A 16763-nucleotide genomic window follows, 5' to 3' on the forward strand; every position below is an offset into this window, starting at 1 on the left:
TTGCGGACTGCGCGCCTAGAACCGCGAGATCACGGCGGCCGGCCCTCTCAACAGATACCCCTCCGCTGTGGTTGCACCTACGGTACGGCTATCTGTATCGCTGAGGCACGCAAGCCTCCCCACCAACGGCAAGGTCCATGGTTCATGGGGGGGGGGGACAATTTTTTGCTGAAAATTAGAACGTAGTTTTTTAAAGAAAATTAATTCTGTTTCGTCAGGTCAAATAAAATTTGTTGTCCTTCCCGTGTTATACCTGAAACGTCGTTTTAAACAACAGGCTTGCTCTCACTGTGCTGCATATTGGTATAGCACTACCCCATCTACGGGAACGATGACCTCGCTCTTTGTAGTGCGTCGAGGCAACATTATTTTTTTCGCTACACGACATGCTGTTGCTCTGTGTCTGCTTCGCGAGAAGAGTTCGCGCTATACTGCATTACCAACGATTTTTCTTACTACGAAAAGTTGGCAATGGAACAGCAAGTCGTACACCGCGCCCTGCAATAAATGTACGGGTGTCATTTAGCAACTACATTCGCTATTAAATCGCCAATAACCCGTTTGTGCTGCAATCCCCATCGTCTGATCATTTCAGCCGCATTCAAATGTTCCAGAGAACGTTTCTAACGCCCAGCAGAAAACAGCAGCCCACAATCCGGCGATAAGAGTCTCAGGAGACATGACCGAATTCCGAAGTTGCTCCCTCCCCTCACTTCTCCGCATTCTACAACTCCAGACGCAACAGTTACTCCTGGCTCATGGAACAGACTGATTACCCTCATCCCATCAGCCCCATTTCACAGGGGTATCACCCACGTGACCACTAGTCTAATAAGTTACATGTGGTTCAAGCGTAATACAGTCAATCTCTTTCGTAGAACAACACTAGCATCACACTGAACTTAAAGACTGAAAGTGCTTTCCCCGTTATGCCAGCCGCGGTGGTCTCGCGTTTCTATGCGCGCAGTCCGGAACCGTGCGACTGCTACGGTCGCAGGTTCGAATCCTGCCTCGGGCATGGTTGTGTGTGATGTCCTTAGGTTAGTTAGGTTTAAGTAGTTCTAAGTTCTAGAGGACTAATGACCACAGCAGTTGAGTCCCATAGTGCTCAGAGCCATTTGAACAATTTTTCCCCGTGGTACAGCTCACACACTTGATCTATTTCGCGCTTACCTGTATTGCAAGTTCGTGGAATTTGTGTGAATCATCGCTTTAATAGTTGTTGTTGTTGTTGTCTTCAGTCATGAGACTGGTTTGATGCAGCTCTCCATGCTACTCTATCCTGTGCAAGCTTCTTCATCTCCCAGTGCTTACTGCAACCTACATCCTTCTGAATCTGCTTAGTGCATTCATTTCTTGGTCTCCCTCTACGATTTTTACCCTCCACGCTGCCCTTCAATGCTAAATTTGTGATCCCTTGATGCTTCTGAACATGTCCTACCAACCGGTCCCTTCTTCTTATCAAGTTGTGCCACAAACTTCTCTTCCCCCCAATCCTATTCAGTACTTCCTCATTAGTTATGTGATCTACCCATATAATCTTCAGCATTAATAGCAATGTAATATTAATATGTCAGAACAAATCAGAACAAATAAAAGTGTGCGCCAGTCCGAAATTCGATCCCGATGCTCTGCTTTAGCTAGCACTTGCCTCAACCATTAGGCTATCCGAACAGACCTACATAGTTAAAACTTTTATTGTTACTAACTTTGCCCCTTTTGCACACTAAGTAAGTAAATAAGATACAAAAACTTCGTGGTTTGCGCAGACGGCTTTCATCAGAAAACACAACAGAGCTCCACTCCATCCTCCAATGAGCTCTCGTTTGACATCACGGAAGTTGCAAACGGCGATGGTTTGGGGTCAGTGGAATGCACGCTACAGGGCGCCTGGCTCGGAGCTGTCCCTGAAGTAACTAATTTGTAACAGTTCGTTGTTTCACTGTGGTGCCAACTGCTGCTTCAAACGCAGTACGGTGCGCCAGCCCAATACGCAGAACCCGGTGGTCTTCCCTCTCGGTAGCGCCACGTGGCCGTAAGGAACCCGCTCCTCTTGCGACCGAACCTTCCCGTAACCACCGCTGCCAGCAATCATACACAGTGGCTACATTCCTGCCAAGATGTTCTGCTATATAGCGGAAGGAACATCCAGCTTCTTGTAGCCGTATTACACGACCTCCTTCAAACTCAGTGCGCTGTTAACAATGGCATCTGCGCCGTCTTAAAGGCATTCTTGAGCAAAATCAGCTCACTACGCCCAGTCTCAGGGGAAACTAATGCTCACGATAGTTACAGCGCGTATTTAAAGCAAACCACAACTGCATCCTCATAGTGGCACTACTAGCACGTCTCATGCGGCTGGCGCGAAATTTGAATAAAAGTCGTCTATCACATGTAGAAACAAGCCCACCACTTTCGTTTATCTCGCACGACTCGCTCTAGGTGTTGGGTTCTTTTTCCGTCAGTGTATATCCCTTGTGGCAGGGTTTCGCGTAGCCATAGCCTCTAACAGCGGAATTAATGCTTAACAGTGTAAACGCTAAGATATAGTAACTGCCCGAGCTGATTTATGGCGCAAGAGAATACACGCGGCGCCGGCAGGAGTGGCCGAGCTGTTCTAGGCGCTACAGTCTCGAACCGCGCCCAGTCGCAGGTTCGAATCCTGCCTCGGGCATTTGATGTCCTTAGGTTAGTTAGGTTTAAGTAGTTCTAAATTCTAGGGGACTGATGACCTCAGATGTTAAGTCCCATAGTGCTCAGAGCCATTTGAACCAATACACGCGGCAGTTTAGGACGCCAAACTGAGGGGTGGCAGAGGTGCGCAGGGGCAAAATGAACATCGTCTGTCGCAATTAGTAGCGAAAACTGAGGCGTGGGGAAGTATTAGAATAGGAGGGAGAAGGGTAGGAGGGGCAGCGTCGAATTATGTTTCGTTTGCATGGAAAAGTGATTTCGAATAGGCGCTAGCAACGGCCATCATCTCGACAGAATAGAGCTGTGACCTTTGTCCTGATTCTGCTTCAAGTGTATGACAGACATTAATCAGTGTTGAAACAAAAGAAACATCACGCCTGCATCGAATGTATCAGCGAGGGAGACGCAGAACGAAATTAAGGGAGGAATTCGTTTGTCGCCGTGGCGAAAGAGCTATCCCTGTAGCTGTCTAAAGTTTTATGGGAAACAATGGAAGGAAAACTTAGATTAAAATGGGGAGATAGTGATTTGGATTTCGCTCCCCTGGAATAATGAGTGAAGTTGTTCAGCTACAAGATAAACACCGGGTAGCACATGCCAACTCAAAACATCAGTTACTTGGAAATGAATTTGAACAGAGAGACATTATAATTACTGTAAATTGGTCGTAGCTACACATTGGAAAGATTTAACTTGAAACAGGCAAATGTATGAAAAAAACGAGGGTGGGAAATATTGTATGAAAATAAAATGCAGGGTGGCTCTAATTAAACTTCGGCTTACTTGAGAGAGGGAGAAAACGAGGGATCGTAGAACAACGATACTTTGTGAAACATTTGTAAGGACTTACGTAACACAAATAACAAAAATGTTTTTGAAAGAAACATGCTTTACTTTCCACGTGAGAGGGTAACATTTGTCAACTGCGTTCAATGTTTACAATGCAGGTTAGAAAAGTTGCTCTATGTGACGACCATCTGCATCCACGATAGCCTGGAATCGCACCAGAGATGGCTTTACTGCTGCCCGAAACAACTGTGGACCATGTAATGTTCAGCTGTCGTGACATAGCTCGTGCACAGATTGAAAATCGCACATTGCGTGTAACATTGTTAGCCATGGCAGCAGTACCCTCTTCAGCAACTTGCGGTGCACTTGGCCGTCGGCCTCCCCTATTATCAGTTCCCAAATCGCCAGCTAATTCGAACCTCCTAATCATCTTCTTCTACACCTACATCTACATACATACTCCGCAAGCCACCCTGTACCATTACTATTCATTTCCTTTTCTGTTCGACTGGCAATCAGAGCAAGGGGAAAAGACTATCTATGTGTTTCCGTAAGAGCCCTAATTTCTTGCATCTGATCTTCGTGGTCCTTACGCGAAATGCATGTTGGCGGCAGTAGAATCCTTATGCAGTTAGGCTGAAATGCCGTTACTATAAATTTTCTAAGTAGCGCATCTCGAAAAGAAAGTCGCCTTCCCTCCACAGATTCCCATTTGAGTTTCCGAATCATCTTAGTGATACTTGCGTGTTGTTCACCTACCGGTAAAAAATCTGGCAAAAACCCACCTTTGAAATGCGATGTTGTCTTCCTTTAATCCGGCCTGGTGTATATAAAAAACACTCTAGTATTACTCAAGAATTGGTCGCTCTAGCGTCCTATATGCGGTCTCTTTTACAGATGAACCACAGTTTCCCAAAATTCACCCAACGCCCAGATATTTAAACGAAGACTGTGTCAAGTAGCATGCTACTAATGCTGTATCGATCGTTACGGGTTTGTTTTTCTTACTCATCTGTATTAGCTTACATTTTTCTACACTTAGAGCTAACTGCCATTCGTCACTTCAGCTAGAAATGTTGTCTAATGAGGAGAAGACGGCAAATGCCACTACCCGATTTCCCAGAAACTTCGCTCAGTGGAAGAGGAGTCGAAATACGCGAACACGTGTCTCGGCTTAACTGTAGACACTCGACCATTTCTGAAAAAACGACGGTCCAAGGTTTCGAAGTAATTTTCCAGGTACTCTATGTGCCTTTTACCGCGCGATGTTCTCAGACGAAATGGTGGCACAGTGGTTAGCGTTGCGGCTTCTTAGCTTAGCGCCCCGTGGTCGAAACTCGATTATTACTTTTATTGTTGTTTTTCATTTCTATACACACGTGTAGAATATTACAACACGAATGTTTCCGGTATATACTGATATAATGTTGTCCTTATTCGTCTATTAATTCTATGTCAGATGAATGATAAAAAAAAGAGAAAATTATTTGAAATTGTTTTCGGCGAAATTCCAGTGGTGTGCCTTGATTCAAAGTCATTTGAAAGCGCCAATTTATCGGAAAAGTGATCCGTAAAGCATAGTTTGCCGCGAAATTATTCCCAACGCTCGAAATCTTCACCATCGTTAACGACATTTCTTTGCCGGGTGAGATTCAAACAAAGAAATGTCACCGTGCGAAACCTGCCTTCGCACGAAGGCACGGAATATCTGTGTTGGAATGTTTCTACAATCGGTATCATCCACGGAAACGCACCAAATCTTCCTGAAGAATAAATATATGTGTAAAATATAAGTATTAATATAAGAAATGATATGAGAATGAAATACCAGAATATGAGAATTTAAAAAGATTGTAACCCCTCGACAAACCAAGTAGAAATAAGTCTTATAATAAATTACGAAATCTAGTGTGAAATCCAGTTGTAATTTTACAATTAATATAACGCAACTGTATCCCATAAATCGATAAGAAACATTCGTGTAGTAATCTTCTACGGACATGGATGTTCATTTGAAAACAACCAAAATAAGATAATATAAAACAAGATTCTGGTTTCAAACACGGGGCTCAAAATTAATAAGACGTGACGCTATCTACTGAGCCGTCATTGTGTCTGAACGTATCGCGTGGTAAAATGCACAAGTATCTCGGTAATATCTCGAAACCTCTGACCGCTCGTTTTTTTCACAAATAGTTTGTATCTACGGATAAGCCGAGTCACCTGTTCACTTATTTTGACTCGTCTTCCACTGAGCGACATTCCTGGGAAATAGTGTGATGGCACTTGCTGTGTTTTCCCTGTAAGTTACCTTACATCCTCCTACAGTCCGTCCCCGGTAGCTGAGTCGTCAGCGCGATAGAATGTCGATCATAAGGGCCCGGGTTCGATTCCCGGCTGAGTCGAAGATTTTCTTCGCTCAGGGACTAGGTGTTGTGTTGTCCTAATCATCATCATTTCATCCCCATCGACGTGAAAGTTGCTGAAGTGGCGTCAAATCGAAAAACTTAGACACGGCGAACGGTCTACCCGACGGAGGCCCTAGTCACACGAAATCCTCCTACAGTTGCACGGTGACACGTTCAACCCTGGTGCGGAAAGAGGAGCTCTCCGCATTCGTCGATACTTGCAAAGAGCGGCAGCCCTATTGCTGTTGTTTTGAGGAAACAGCATTACGAGTAAAGCCCTACTCACTTTGTTCAGGTCCACGTTTACTGCTGGTAATGCATACTAATGATTGTGCACCGGCGTCTGACGGCAAGTCAAGACAATGAAACCAGTAACGACGCAAATACTGAGCGCGCAGTCTGAACATCATTGTTATAAAGTTGGGTACCCATACGATAAATTATTGTTTTCCATCTACACTGCCTCAAGCAGCGGAAGTTTAATTATAACCACACTGTACTTTCATCGGAAAGCTATAAGGAGGAGTATCGAAGTGCACTAATGAACCTACGCTCCTAGTCTCGGGTGAACATATACTGTAGACGATGTTTCTTCAGATGGTGGTTTTGCGTTGTTTCTACTGGAGCATTAGAGAATAGACAACTACAATCCAGCTGACTTCATCGAGGAGGAGGCTGAAGCGCAGTGGTGCTCGTTTAGCGCTAGAAAGCAGCCGTGGCGACATGCGCAGGTGGCGGCGGAAGAGCGATCAGCCCGTGTGAGCCGCCAGGTCAATGCCGGCCGTGAGAAGGCGCCCGAACAATCGGCCAGCACCTGCACACCCTGCGGGACACTCTTTGTTCAGCGACAGGACACGGAGCTGTCCTCGCAGACCGGCATACGTTTCCAGCAACCCGCGTCTAGCACACGGCCGTTGTGTCTTCTGTCTGTCGGAGTCTCGTTCATTACGCCCAACTGACGATTCATTTGTCTTTCTCGAAATACATAAATCTATCGGGAGGTTATAATTCAAGTGCAGCTACACATCGACGTCCAGCGTGGGCTGTAATTATCGTATGAAAGTGAAACTCGGTAGATATGCTAATGAGTTAATGAGGAATCGCTTTGTGATGGAAAAACGTAGTTCCAGTTTTACCACCAACTATAAATCTGGTGCTGCACACTGTTTGTATAACGGTACGACACCCATGTTGTCATTTGACAAGCCGTAACATGAGTGAACAGTATGGCTATCGAGAAAGGAGACCGTGCGCTGTTGGCGAAACTATTTTATGCGAACGGCAACAATTAAAGTGCTCCATTGAGAGTGTATCGCCGACTGGGTCTGAGGAAAGGCTTGATGTTATTAAATGGTTTAAGGAAGATGACAATGAAATTCGAAAACACGGGTGAGCTTTGTGTGGCATCTGGATAAGGGAGGCGTCCTATTCCGGTAGAAGTTATTGACGAGGTTGCTACTGCTGTAAATGACTACGAAAACGTGCCCCGGGTATTTCTGGTGCCTCGTGCAGTTTCACGAGAATTGCCCATACCATGGTCGACAGTACGGAGAGTTTCGGGGTCTATGCTACACTGGTATCGCTACAAGATCCAGAGGTGGGGTCACGGAAACCTCATGGTCTGCAGCAACGTTCTGAATTTGCTCTTCGGTTTCTGGCACAAATCGAAGTTGATGACATATTCAACGGCGAGATAAGGCACGTTGTACACTACAGGACGCAGTGATCTCACAGAACCGCCATGTGCACGAGGAGCCACTTAACTCGCCGTAAGCGGCTGTGTGGCTTGGATTCACAAGCACTTTTGTTCTCGGTCCGTCCGTTCTTTGAAGAGAATATACCCGGAGGACTTGTCAGGTTTACCGTGACGTCTTCGCACTATCAAGACCTAACTGTACAGCACGTGACTCCTACTTTGGAAGAGCGTAGCTTTGTGGAAACCACTGATTCAGGCAAGATGGGGCAATACCTCATGTCGCTCGCCCAGTAAAAACTCTGCTTAATGCAACCTTCCACGAACGTGTTATCTCTTGAGTTTTTCCAGTGCACGGCCTGCAATATCACCTGAACAGAATTCATGTGACTTTTGGCGCTCAGGATAAAAAATAAAGTATTAACCAGGGACACGTTTGGTCTCTATCTGATCTTGAAGGCCAGTACAGAGGAACACGCTCAGATTCCACCGGAACTGCTGCAAGCAAGTGTTTATCACGTCATTTTAGGGCTGCAGCATCTCGTCTACGTCTCCGGTGCTCATATTAAACAAATAGTGTACACGGCTGTTAATAATAAATCAACATTAAGCCTTTCTCATTTTTTTGATCTTTCATGCCCACTTACCGTTGCTAACTCATTACGTATGGAAACATTTCTACACGTCTTTTTTCTTTTCACAACTTCAGATTCGCACCTCGTGTAGAAAATTGGAACGTTTCTTTTTTTTTCAGCGTTAATTAGTTCTGCGGCCGGCCGGTGTGGCCGTGCGGTTCTAGGCGCTTCAGTCTGGAACCGCGCGACTGCTACGGTCGCAGGTTCGACTCCTGCCTCAAGCATGGATGTGCGTGATGTTCTTAGGTTAGTTAGGCTTAAGTATTTCTAAGTGTAGGGGACTGATAACCTCAGCTGTTAAGTCTCATAGTGCTAAGAGCCTTTTGAACTATTTTGGTTCTGCATTAACGCGTTAGTGTACCTAGCAAGGTTCGCTGCTATACGATAATTACAGCTCACACTCAACCTCTTTGATTATAATCAACTGATACATCTACACTCCGGAAGCTACTTTACAGCGTGCAGCGGATGGTACGTAGTGTACTAGGGTCACTTTCCCGCTGTCCTGTTTGTCTCGCAAATCGACTTATCGTGAGATATATGTAGGAGTTAGTAGTGTGTTGAATGACTCTTCTAGAAATGTCCCCTCTCGGAATTTGAACAGTAACGACGAAGTGGTACACGCCCCTTTTCGTGTAGCGTCTGCTACTGAAGCTAGATTAGCATCGCTATGTCGCTTTCGCACTTACTAAACGAGCCCGTTCCTCTTCTTTGCAACTTTTCTATTTCCTCTATCAATTATACCTGTTAAGAGTCTCAGGCCGAGGAGCAATACTCATCAATCAGCCGAACGAGGGTTTTGTCAGATACCTCCTTCGAGGGCAGACTAATACTTCTGAGAATTCTTCCATTGAACGTATGTGACACTTGTCTTTCCTACTACTGGTTTTATGTGGTCGTTCCACTTTAAATCGTACGCATATTTCCAATTATTTAATGGATGTTACTGTTTCCAGTGAGTGTCTAGCAATCGTGTAATAAAACGATAACGAGTCTTATCATCCATTTATGCGCAACTTCCGCCTACTTAGCAGAGTGGTACCGTGTTTGGTTACCATGTAACGGGACCGGGTTCGAGTCCCGGCCGGGTTGGAGATTTCCTCCGCTCATGGACTGGGTGTTGTGCTGATCTCCTTATCATCTCATCATCACCACACGCAACTTGCCCAATGTGGCGTCCCCTGAAGGAAGATTAGCAACTCTGCGGCCACTTCCCCGGACTGGGCCTCCCGACCATCAATGCTACACGACCATTTAAGTATACATGATGGTCAGAAACGATCTGAAAAACTTGTAAGGCTACTGAAGGGCAGATTCTGCAGAGAATCAATTGTTTAGAAAATATTACATTAGCTGCACCGTTTCCAAGTCAATTAGCATTGAAGTTAGCCAGTCGGCCCGGAAGGACTACCCTTCAGCTGTGCGCCATCACATCACAGATCCCATTCCATGTTTGGAGGTGGTAAGTAGCTTTTGTGACATTAAGGTTACTTTGGGATGAAGCTGTTGCTAAAAAATGGTTCAAATGGCTCTGAGCACTATGGGACTCAACTGCTGTGGTCATAAGTCCCCTAGAACTTAGTACTACTTAAACCTAACTAACCTAAGGACATCACACACACCCATGCCCGAGGCAGGATTCGAACCTGCGACCGTAGCAGCAGCGCGGTTCCGGACTGAAGCGCCTAGAACCGCTCGGCCACAGCGGCTGGCAAAACTGTTGCCTTCGTTGGAACATCGTGCACATCGAATTCTCTCCGGAATGCGCATTGTGACATAGTAACCAATCAGTTTGTCTTCCAACATGTTTTCACGATAAAAACCGCTCTCGAAGTGTGTACTGCACGTTACTGCCGGCTAAAGACTGCGAACAAATGACGAATTTGCTCGTTGTTGTCGCGAGGCCCGAACTAACCACACACACACACACACACACACACACACACACACAGAGAGAGAGAGAGAGTGAGAGAGAGGCTTCGCAAACCACGACCGACAAATCTGGGCAAAGCTACTGAGTTCATTAAGATAACTTTCCCGTTTCTACGAGCTTTCGGAAGGAAATTATGTATCTCAGGTTTATATGAATAGCACTTTATAACGCATTATACGACGTTAGTTTCCACCGTTCATCAGTGGTACATGGATTGAACTGGATTGTTTGGCGGAAGAGACCAAACAGCGAGGTCATCGGTCTCATCGCATTAGGGAAGGACGGGGAAGGAAGTCGGCCGTGCCCTTTCAAAGGATCCATCCCAGCATTTACCTAGAGCGATTTAGGGAAAGCACGGAAAACCTATATCTGTATGGCCGGACGCGGGATTGAACCGTCGTCCTCCCGAATGCGAGTCCAGTGTGCTAACCACTGCGCCACCTCGCTCGGTGCAGTGATACATCTTTCGGCTGAGTAGCTTCGTTGGCACAAGGAATTCGGAGACTGTGAAGCTCGGTTGTGACTGTGAGTACAGGTACAGGTTGGTTGAAATATTGGATTACAGGTTATCTGTATCTGTTTTTGGTGACAATTTTCTTCAATGTTTGGCGAATCCGAAGAATCTTCTGCAGTTACTCTTCGCCCTTGATTCCTCGTCACGAGTCGTTTGCGGTGTCATCACTTCGGATCCTGAACCATCAAAGGGTTTAACGCAGATGCAGTCTTCACACTTTTTAAGTAACCACGCTCCGATAAACGGCTGCAGCTGTATGTGGCCTCGTGCACGGTTTTTCCACGTAGTAATAATAATTTGTGATTTTGTGTACAAGCACAGTGGACAAAGTGAAGGTTGGACAGATGACGGGCTGGAATATGATTGAAAAGGCGGAAAATGTGTGCGGAGAGGGTTAGTTTAGTAACGTACACCTGTGTAATATCAAGTTGTTTAACTAGAGCGATACAATAATGTCAGTTAGCTGCACAGTTAGTCATATTGCCTTGGTGGTTCGCGATGTCTTTTTTTACTGTTATCACTTTAGGAATATGGTTGCTCTAGCATAAGGTGAACTGATGTTTTTATTTAATTATTGATCTTAGTTTCTTATCTTCACATATTTATGTTAGCTTACGATTTGAATGATGTCTCGTATTAGAATTTGAGGTAACCTGCAGAGAGATCACCTCAAAACGCTACCACTTAATCGCTGAAAAACACACAGGGTTACATAAGTGATTGCTCTAACGGGCGCAATTAACCTCTTGTTTGAAGCTTTTTAATATAAAAATCAAGATCCGACCCGAGGGCAACAGAAGCCTGAACAAGAGGGAAGACTAAAATCGTTTCCTCGCTTCGTTATAATTAGCAAATTCAGCAGGTACTTCAGGTTAATGAATCCGTCTCTCACAAGCAAACCGGTGAAGAAGGGAGTGGGGCTTGAAAGTTTATAAAATATCGAAGCTAATCTCAGCAGCACTGAACAGTGTTAATGATCCGATGAAAGCAGGACAGCAAGAACGGGCTTATTTGAAACGGTTGACACGTACTGTATTCAGTTCGCTAGTCGAATAGCAAAATGGAGCGACGGTTGCTTTGGAAAGGACTCCATTTAATTTCTTCCTCAATCTTTCCTTGTGGTCCGCCTCCAATTACCTCAGCGTCGAAGGGACATTTAATTCTATCTTCTTTCTTCTGAACAAAACTGTCTCAAAATTTTTAGGCGCTTAAACTCAATAAAATATGTCTTCTTCCTTTAGAGATACATTGACAGTCCACACACAAACCAACAACTCTAAATCAGGTTCATCCCAGATTACGAAAACGAGTTTGATTCAAAATAAAATGTTTCTAGACATAGAGGAAGAACAGTGAAAAAATAAGAATAGTCTTAAGAAGTCTCTATGGAAAACAGAAAAACACAGAAATGTTTATAGCTTTTTAACAGTTCTCAAAGTACTTAAAGGTGTAATTACCGTTATAAATGTATGGAGTATATAAAAGTATCCGAAAACTCGACAGCATTTCTGTTGAAGAGCGCTCTTGTAGCACAGACTTACGTTCTGTTACGGTGCAGTTTGCTTCAAAATAAAAGACTTGCTGCTACTGCAGTGCGACATGTGCGAAAAAAAGAGGAAACATTTCTTTGTTACCTCCAGAGGCTCTTGTTTTATCCTTCTCCTGAGACGCCTTCCTCTGTCCTGAACAGCTTTTTTCACAGTCCTTCTGGGTACCACGTCGTCATCCTCGTTAACCAAGCGCCTGACCATCTTCCTCGGCCTCGAAGATCGCCGTACTGTGGACAAAAAGATTTTCATGAAGCAAAATGTGTTTTACATTTGCCTTGTATTGCCGCAATGTATACCTCTTAAACTATGACCTACCTAGCCCAGATTATTCGAGATTCTCTTGCTTGAAACTAATAGATATGCCAGCGGATTGATGCTGAAACTGCCAGATATTATATGGGAAATGAGGTTTTAGTTTGTCAAGGGTTATGCACATAATTGCTGTGTCGATTTCGTTAGCACATTACCGGCAGTACGGGCAGTGTACAATGCATAACGATCTGTTAAGCTGTTAACGGTGGTTTGCGTGCGTTTGATACGAGATGAATGAGAAGTTACACTGAATGTGGCAAAGATCTGCTGAGGAGGACTTCTGTGATAATAGAATATTTAAATTCCATAGCAACTGTTTCAGGACTTCCCAAGTAACTGCTGTTTATTGACATCTTTATGTTACATATGACAGGTCCACACAAATCGTAGTACTCATTACAGTGGAATAACGACAATAATATAACAAATTTGTAGCCCTGAAACACTGGTCCCTGCTTTCCAGCTGTATTAAAGAGATAAACATCCACACACTATGGCTATTGTCTATCCACCAAGGACGCGCTGCAACTATCTTGAAATTATCAATATTGCTATCGAAAGTGGCATCTAAGACAGCGCTTGGGATCGTTCAGGAAGAATAAAACTGAGCCTGAGCTGGTTTACGTACGTGACGGGACTGTGTTTCGGTTTTCACGACAATTAAGTTAAAGGAGTAGAAGGATTTCATAACACCATCTCTTTATTCGCCCTTGTCCCTGATACGCTTACTTTTTGCTTCGGTTTATTCAGCCGCAGATTTCCTCCAAGCCATTACAAATACAACGCCCGCAGCTAAATGCAACATTTTCACTCCTTGATAATTTGTGTACCGTGGGTATTTTTTTGACACTACAAAATGATTTAAATAAACAGCGAGTTTGTGACATGAACTGTTACTGGAAATGATCGATGTATGAGTAGAGAAATACGCTGCATAAAAGATTCTTTTCTATGGATCGGCGACGGTTTCAATGTCACCATTTTATTTATGTATGTTTATTTGCATTTATTGGCCTATATTGGTACTCCGAAAGAACAGACGTAGGCAACGAGACGTCAACAAACGGTGAAGAGCCCTGACATAGCAGTGCGAGGCAGCTGAAAGCACAAGTGCTTCACGCCACACTCATGTACATTTGCCACATATAAATTAAAAATACTTTCACATTTCCTTAATTCGCATTTCTGGAAAAAACATTAAAATTTAAAGGTTTCCAGAAATTATTGCAACGAGTCGCCTTTTGTTTTATTCTAAAATTTTTTTTTTAACCATGGCCGGTTTCGAATAGCCTTGCGATTCATCAGCTGGTACATGTTTATTGCTTGTATGCAGGATTTAGAGACCGGTCATGATTAATAAAAAATGAAAAAGAAAGCAAAAGGCGATTGGTTGCAGTAATTTCGTGAAACCTTTATTCATCACAGTCACAGTGTCCCTATCGACAATTGATAAAAGTTTTATTAAAATTTAAACTTTAAAGTATTATCTCGAGCGAATCGATTATCCATCGTCAAGAAATGTTAATTAATTGTCTGAAAATACTTTTAATTTATATGCGACAAATGTACGAGACATTATACACGAGTTCCGCATGAAGCACATAACGCCACCTACTGATATTACAAACCTTTAGTACAGGAACTGTCCTATCGACAGAACGAAATGAATAACACACAAACGTACCTTCCGCAATGTCTTGTGCATGCAATCCAGAACACGTTTCTACATCTATGTGATTACTCTGCTATTCACAATAAAGTCGCAGGCAGAGGGTTCAATGAACCACCTTCAAGCTGTCTCTCTACCGTCCCACTCTCGAACGCCGCGCGAGAAAAACGAGCGCTTAAATTTTTCTGTGCGAACCCTGATTTCTCTAATTTTATCGTGACTATTATTTCTCCCTACGTAGGTAGGTGGCAACAAGATGTTTCGCAATTGCAGGAGAAAAATGGTGACTGACGTTTCATGAGCAGATTCCGTCGCAACGAAAGACGCCTTTGTCTTAATGATTGCCACTTCAATTCACGTATCATGTCTGTGGCAGTATCTCCCCTATTTCGCGATAGTAAAAAACGTGCCGCCCTTCTTTAAACTTTTTCTATGTCATCCGTCGGTCCCACCTAATGCGGATCCCACACCGCACAGCAACACTACAGAATAGGGCGGACAAGCGTGGTGTAAGCAGTCTCTTTAGCAGAGCAGTTGTACCTTCTAATTGTTCTGCCAATGAATCGCAGTCTTTGGTTTGCTACCCGCAACATTATCTATGTGATCGTTCAAATTTAGGTTATTTCTAATTGTAATCCCTAAGTATTTAGTAGAATTTACAGCCTTAAAATTTGTGTGACTTATCGCGTAATTGAAATTTAGCGTATTTCTTTTACTACTCACACTTTTCTTTTTTCAGGGTTAATTGCCACTTTTCACACCATACAGATACCTTATCTAAATCATTTTGCAATTCGTTTTGGTCATCTGATAACTTTACAAGACGGTAAATGACAGCATCATCTGCAAATCTAATATGACTACTCAGATCGTCTCCTGTGTCGGTAACATACATCAGATAGAGCGCCTGTAACACTTCCTTGGGGAACGCTGGAATTACCCCTGTTTACTCGATGACTTTCCGTCTATTAATACGAACTGTGACCTTTCTAACAGGAAATCAAGAATCCAGTCGCACAACTGAGGCGATATTCCACAGGCACGCAGTTTGGTTAGAAGACGCTTGTGAGGAACGCTGTCGAAAGCCTTCTGGAAACGCAAAAATATGGAATCAATTTGACATCCCCTGTCGATAGAACTCATTACTTCATGAGTATAAAGAGCTAGTTGTGTTTCACAAGAACGATGTTTTGTGAAGAACAATTTCGAATTTTAAATGCACCTTGTCTCGTTTCTAGTTTATCGAGCTAAAGACAAGGCAGCCCACTTGCAATCATCGCTAACCCTGCGTGACTCAAGTGGAACGACTAACGAAAAAAAGGGTGCATTAGAGAATTATGAGCCATCGTGAGGAGCGATTCAGGGTTATCACTGGAGCATAAACACTGCCAGCAAGAAATTTAAGAAAAAAAAAATATCGGACGAAACCCATAGGAAATGTTTTCTTCTTTCCACTCGAGAAATTTTTAATGGTTCTCTCACGTCACGCACAACTGTGCATTTCAAGCATAGGCTACTTGGTTTCTCATCGTTATAAGATAAGCCTTCAACGATTACTCAACTTCTGTCTTAAAATAGTATGCCTACATCCACCTCTGTATGCATAATTAGCAAGCCACTGTACAGTACCTGCTGGAGGATACTCTTTGACGCAATATTAGTTCCTATTCAACTCTTGTCTAGAGCCAAGGAAACAGGAGTTGTCTGTAAGCCCCGCAAGCGCTTAATCTCTCGCTTTTTATTCTGTTTACCCCAACGCGACACGTAAGACTGTGGCTGCAGAATGGTCACGCAGTCTTCCTAAATAAAAGTTCAAAAATTCCGCTATAAGTTTCCCAAGTATTCGTTCCATGTCTCTCGTAACATCCATTTGATACTACTGGAATACTACTCTGCAATTGGTCGTAGTATCATCTTAACAAGTAAAGTCCTTTGCAGACGCACTGGTCCTTCTGAGAAATGTTCCAAGAAATTTATGTCGTTGATTCGACTTCCCAAGTATCTATTTACATACTCCTCCCACTTCGTATTACTTTTTATTATTGCACCTAAATACACTGTTTCTACAAAACTTAAGGACGAGCTAGATAAAGTAACATGACATATTAACTACTAGGAGGAAATGAATGAAAGTGCGCGAGCATGTTGCCTGAGATATACCAATAGTGCATAAAATGTTGGACACAACATGGCGTAAGGTCACGTGACTAAAGTGCCAAATTGGGCTGGCCCAGCAACTCGACGCAGTTGAAGGAACAGGAAAGAGAAAGTGAGTGCCAACCAGCGAGCAGTTGCGGTGCAGACAACGTTTGGATGACTTCACACGGGGAAGAATTATCATCGACAAACTGGAAGGAGGACGACAGTTGACGAGTGAAGCCCAGGAGTTTGGAATTGGTCACACCGTTGCTTCACATTCACGGGGAGAGTTGCGAACAGCAGGCACTGCTTCCCGAAGAGGGGGAGCTCGTCGACCACGGTCAATTACAGCAGAAGATGGCCGCGACATATTTCAACAGGCCAGCAGAGAGATACGTAGATCAGCGGGTGCAACAGTACCTAACTT

General features: G+C 43.9%; 1 protein-coding gene across 3 annotated transcripts in view; it reads right to left on the minus strand.

Annotated features, from left to right (window-relative positions):
• LOC126337007 (uncharacterized) overlaps positions 1–16763 on the minus strand; it is a 702260-nt gene that overhangs the window by 265217 nt on the left and 420280 nt on the right. For all 3 annotated transcript variants that reach the window (XM_050001254.1, XM_050001256.1, XM_050001255.1), the window contains one exon: positions 12301–12443. In XM_050001254.1, the coding sequence (XP_049857211.1) occupies positions 12301–12443 (143 nt within the window). The remainder of the gene's footprint in view (positions 1–12300; positions 12444–16763) is intronic.

The sequence above is a fragment of the Schistocerca gregaria genome, chromosome 2 (genome assembly GCF_023897955.1).
Source record: "Schistocerca gregaria isolate iqSchGreg1 chromosome 2, iqSchGreg1.2, whole genome shotgun sequence".
NCBI classification, from domain to species: Eukaryota; Metazoa; Arthropoda; class Insecta; order Orthoptera; family Acrididae; genus Schistocerca; species Schistocerca gregaria.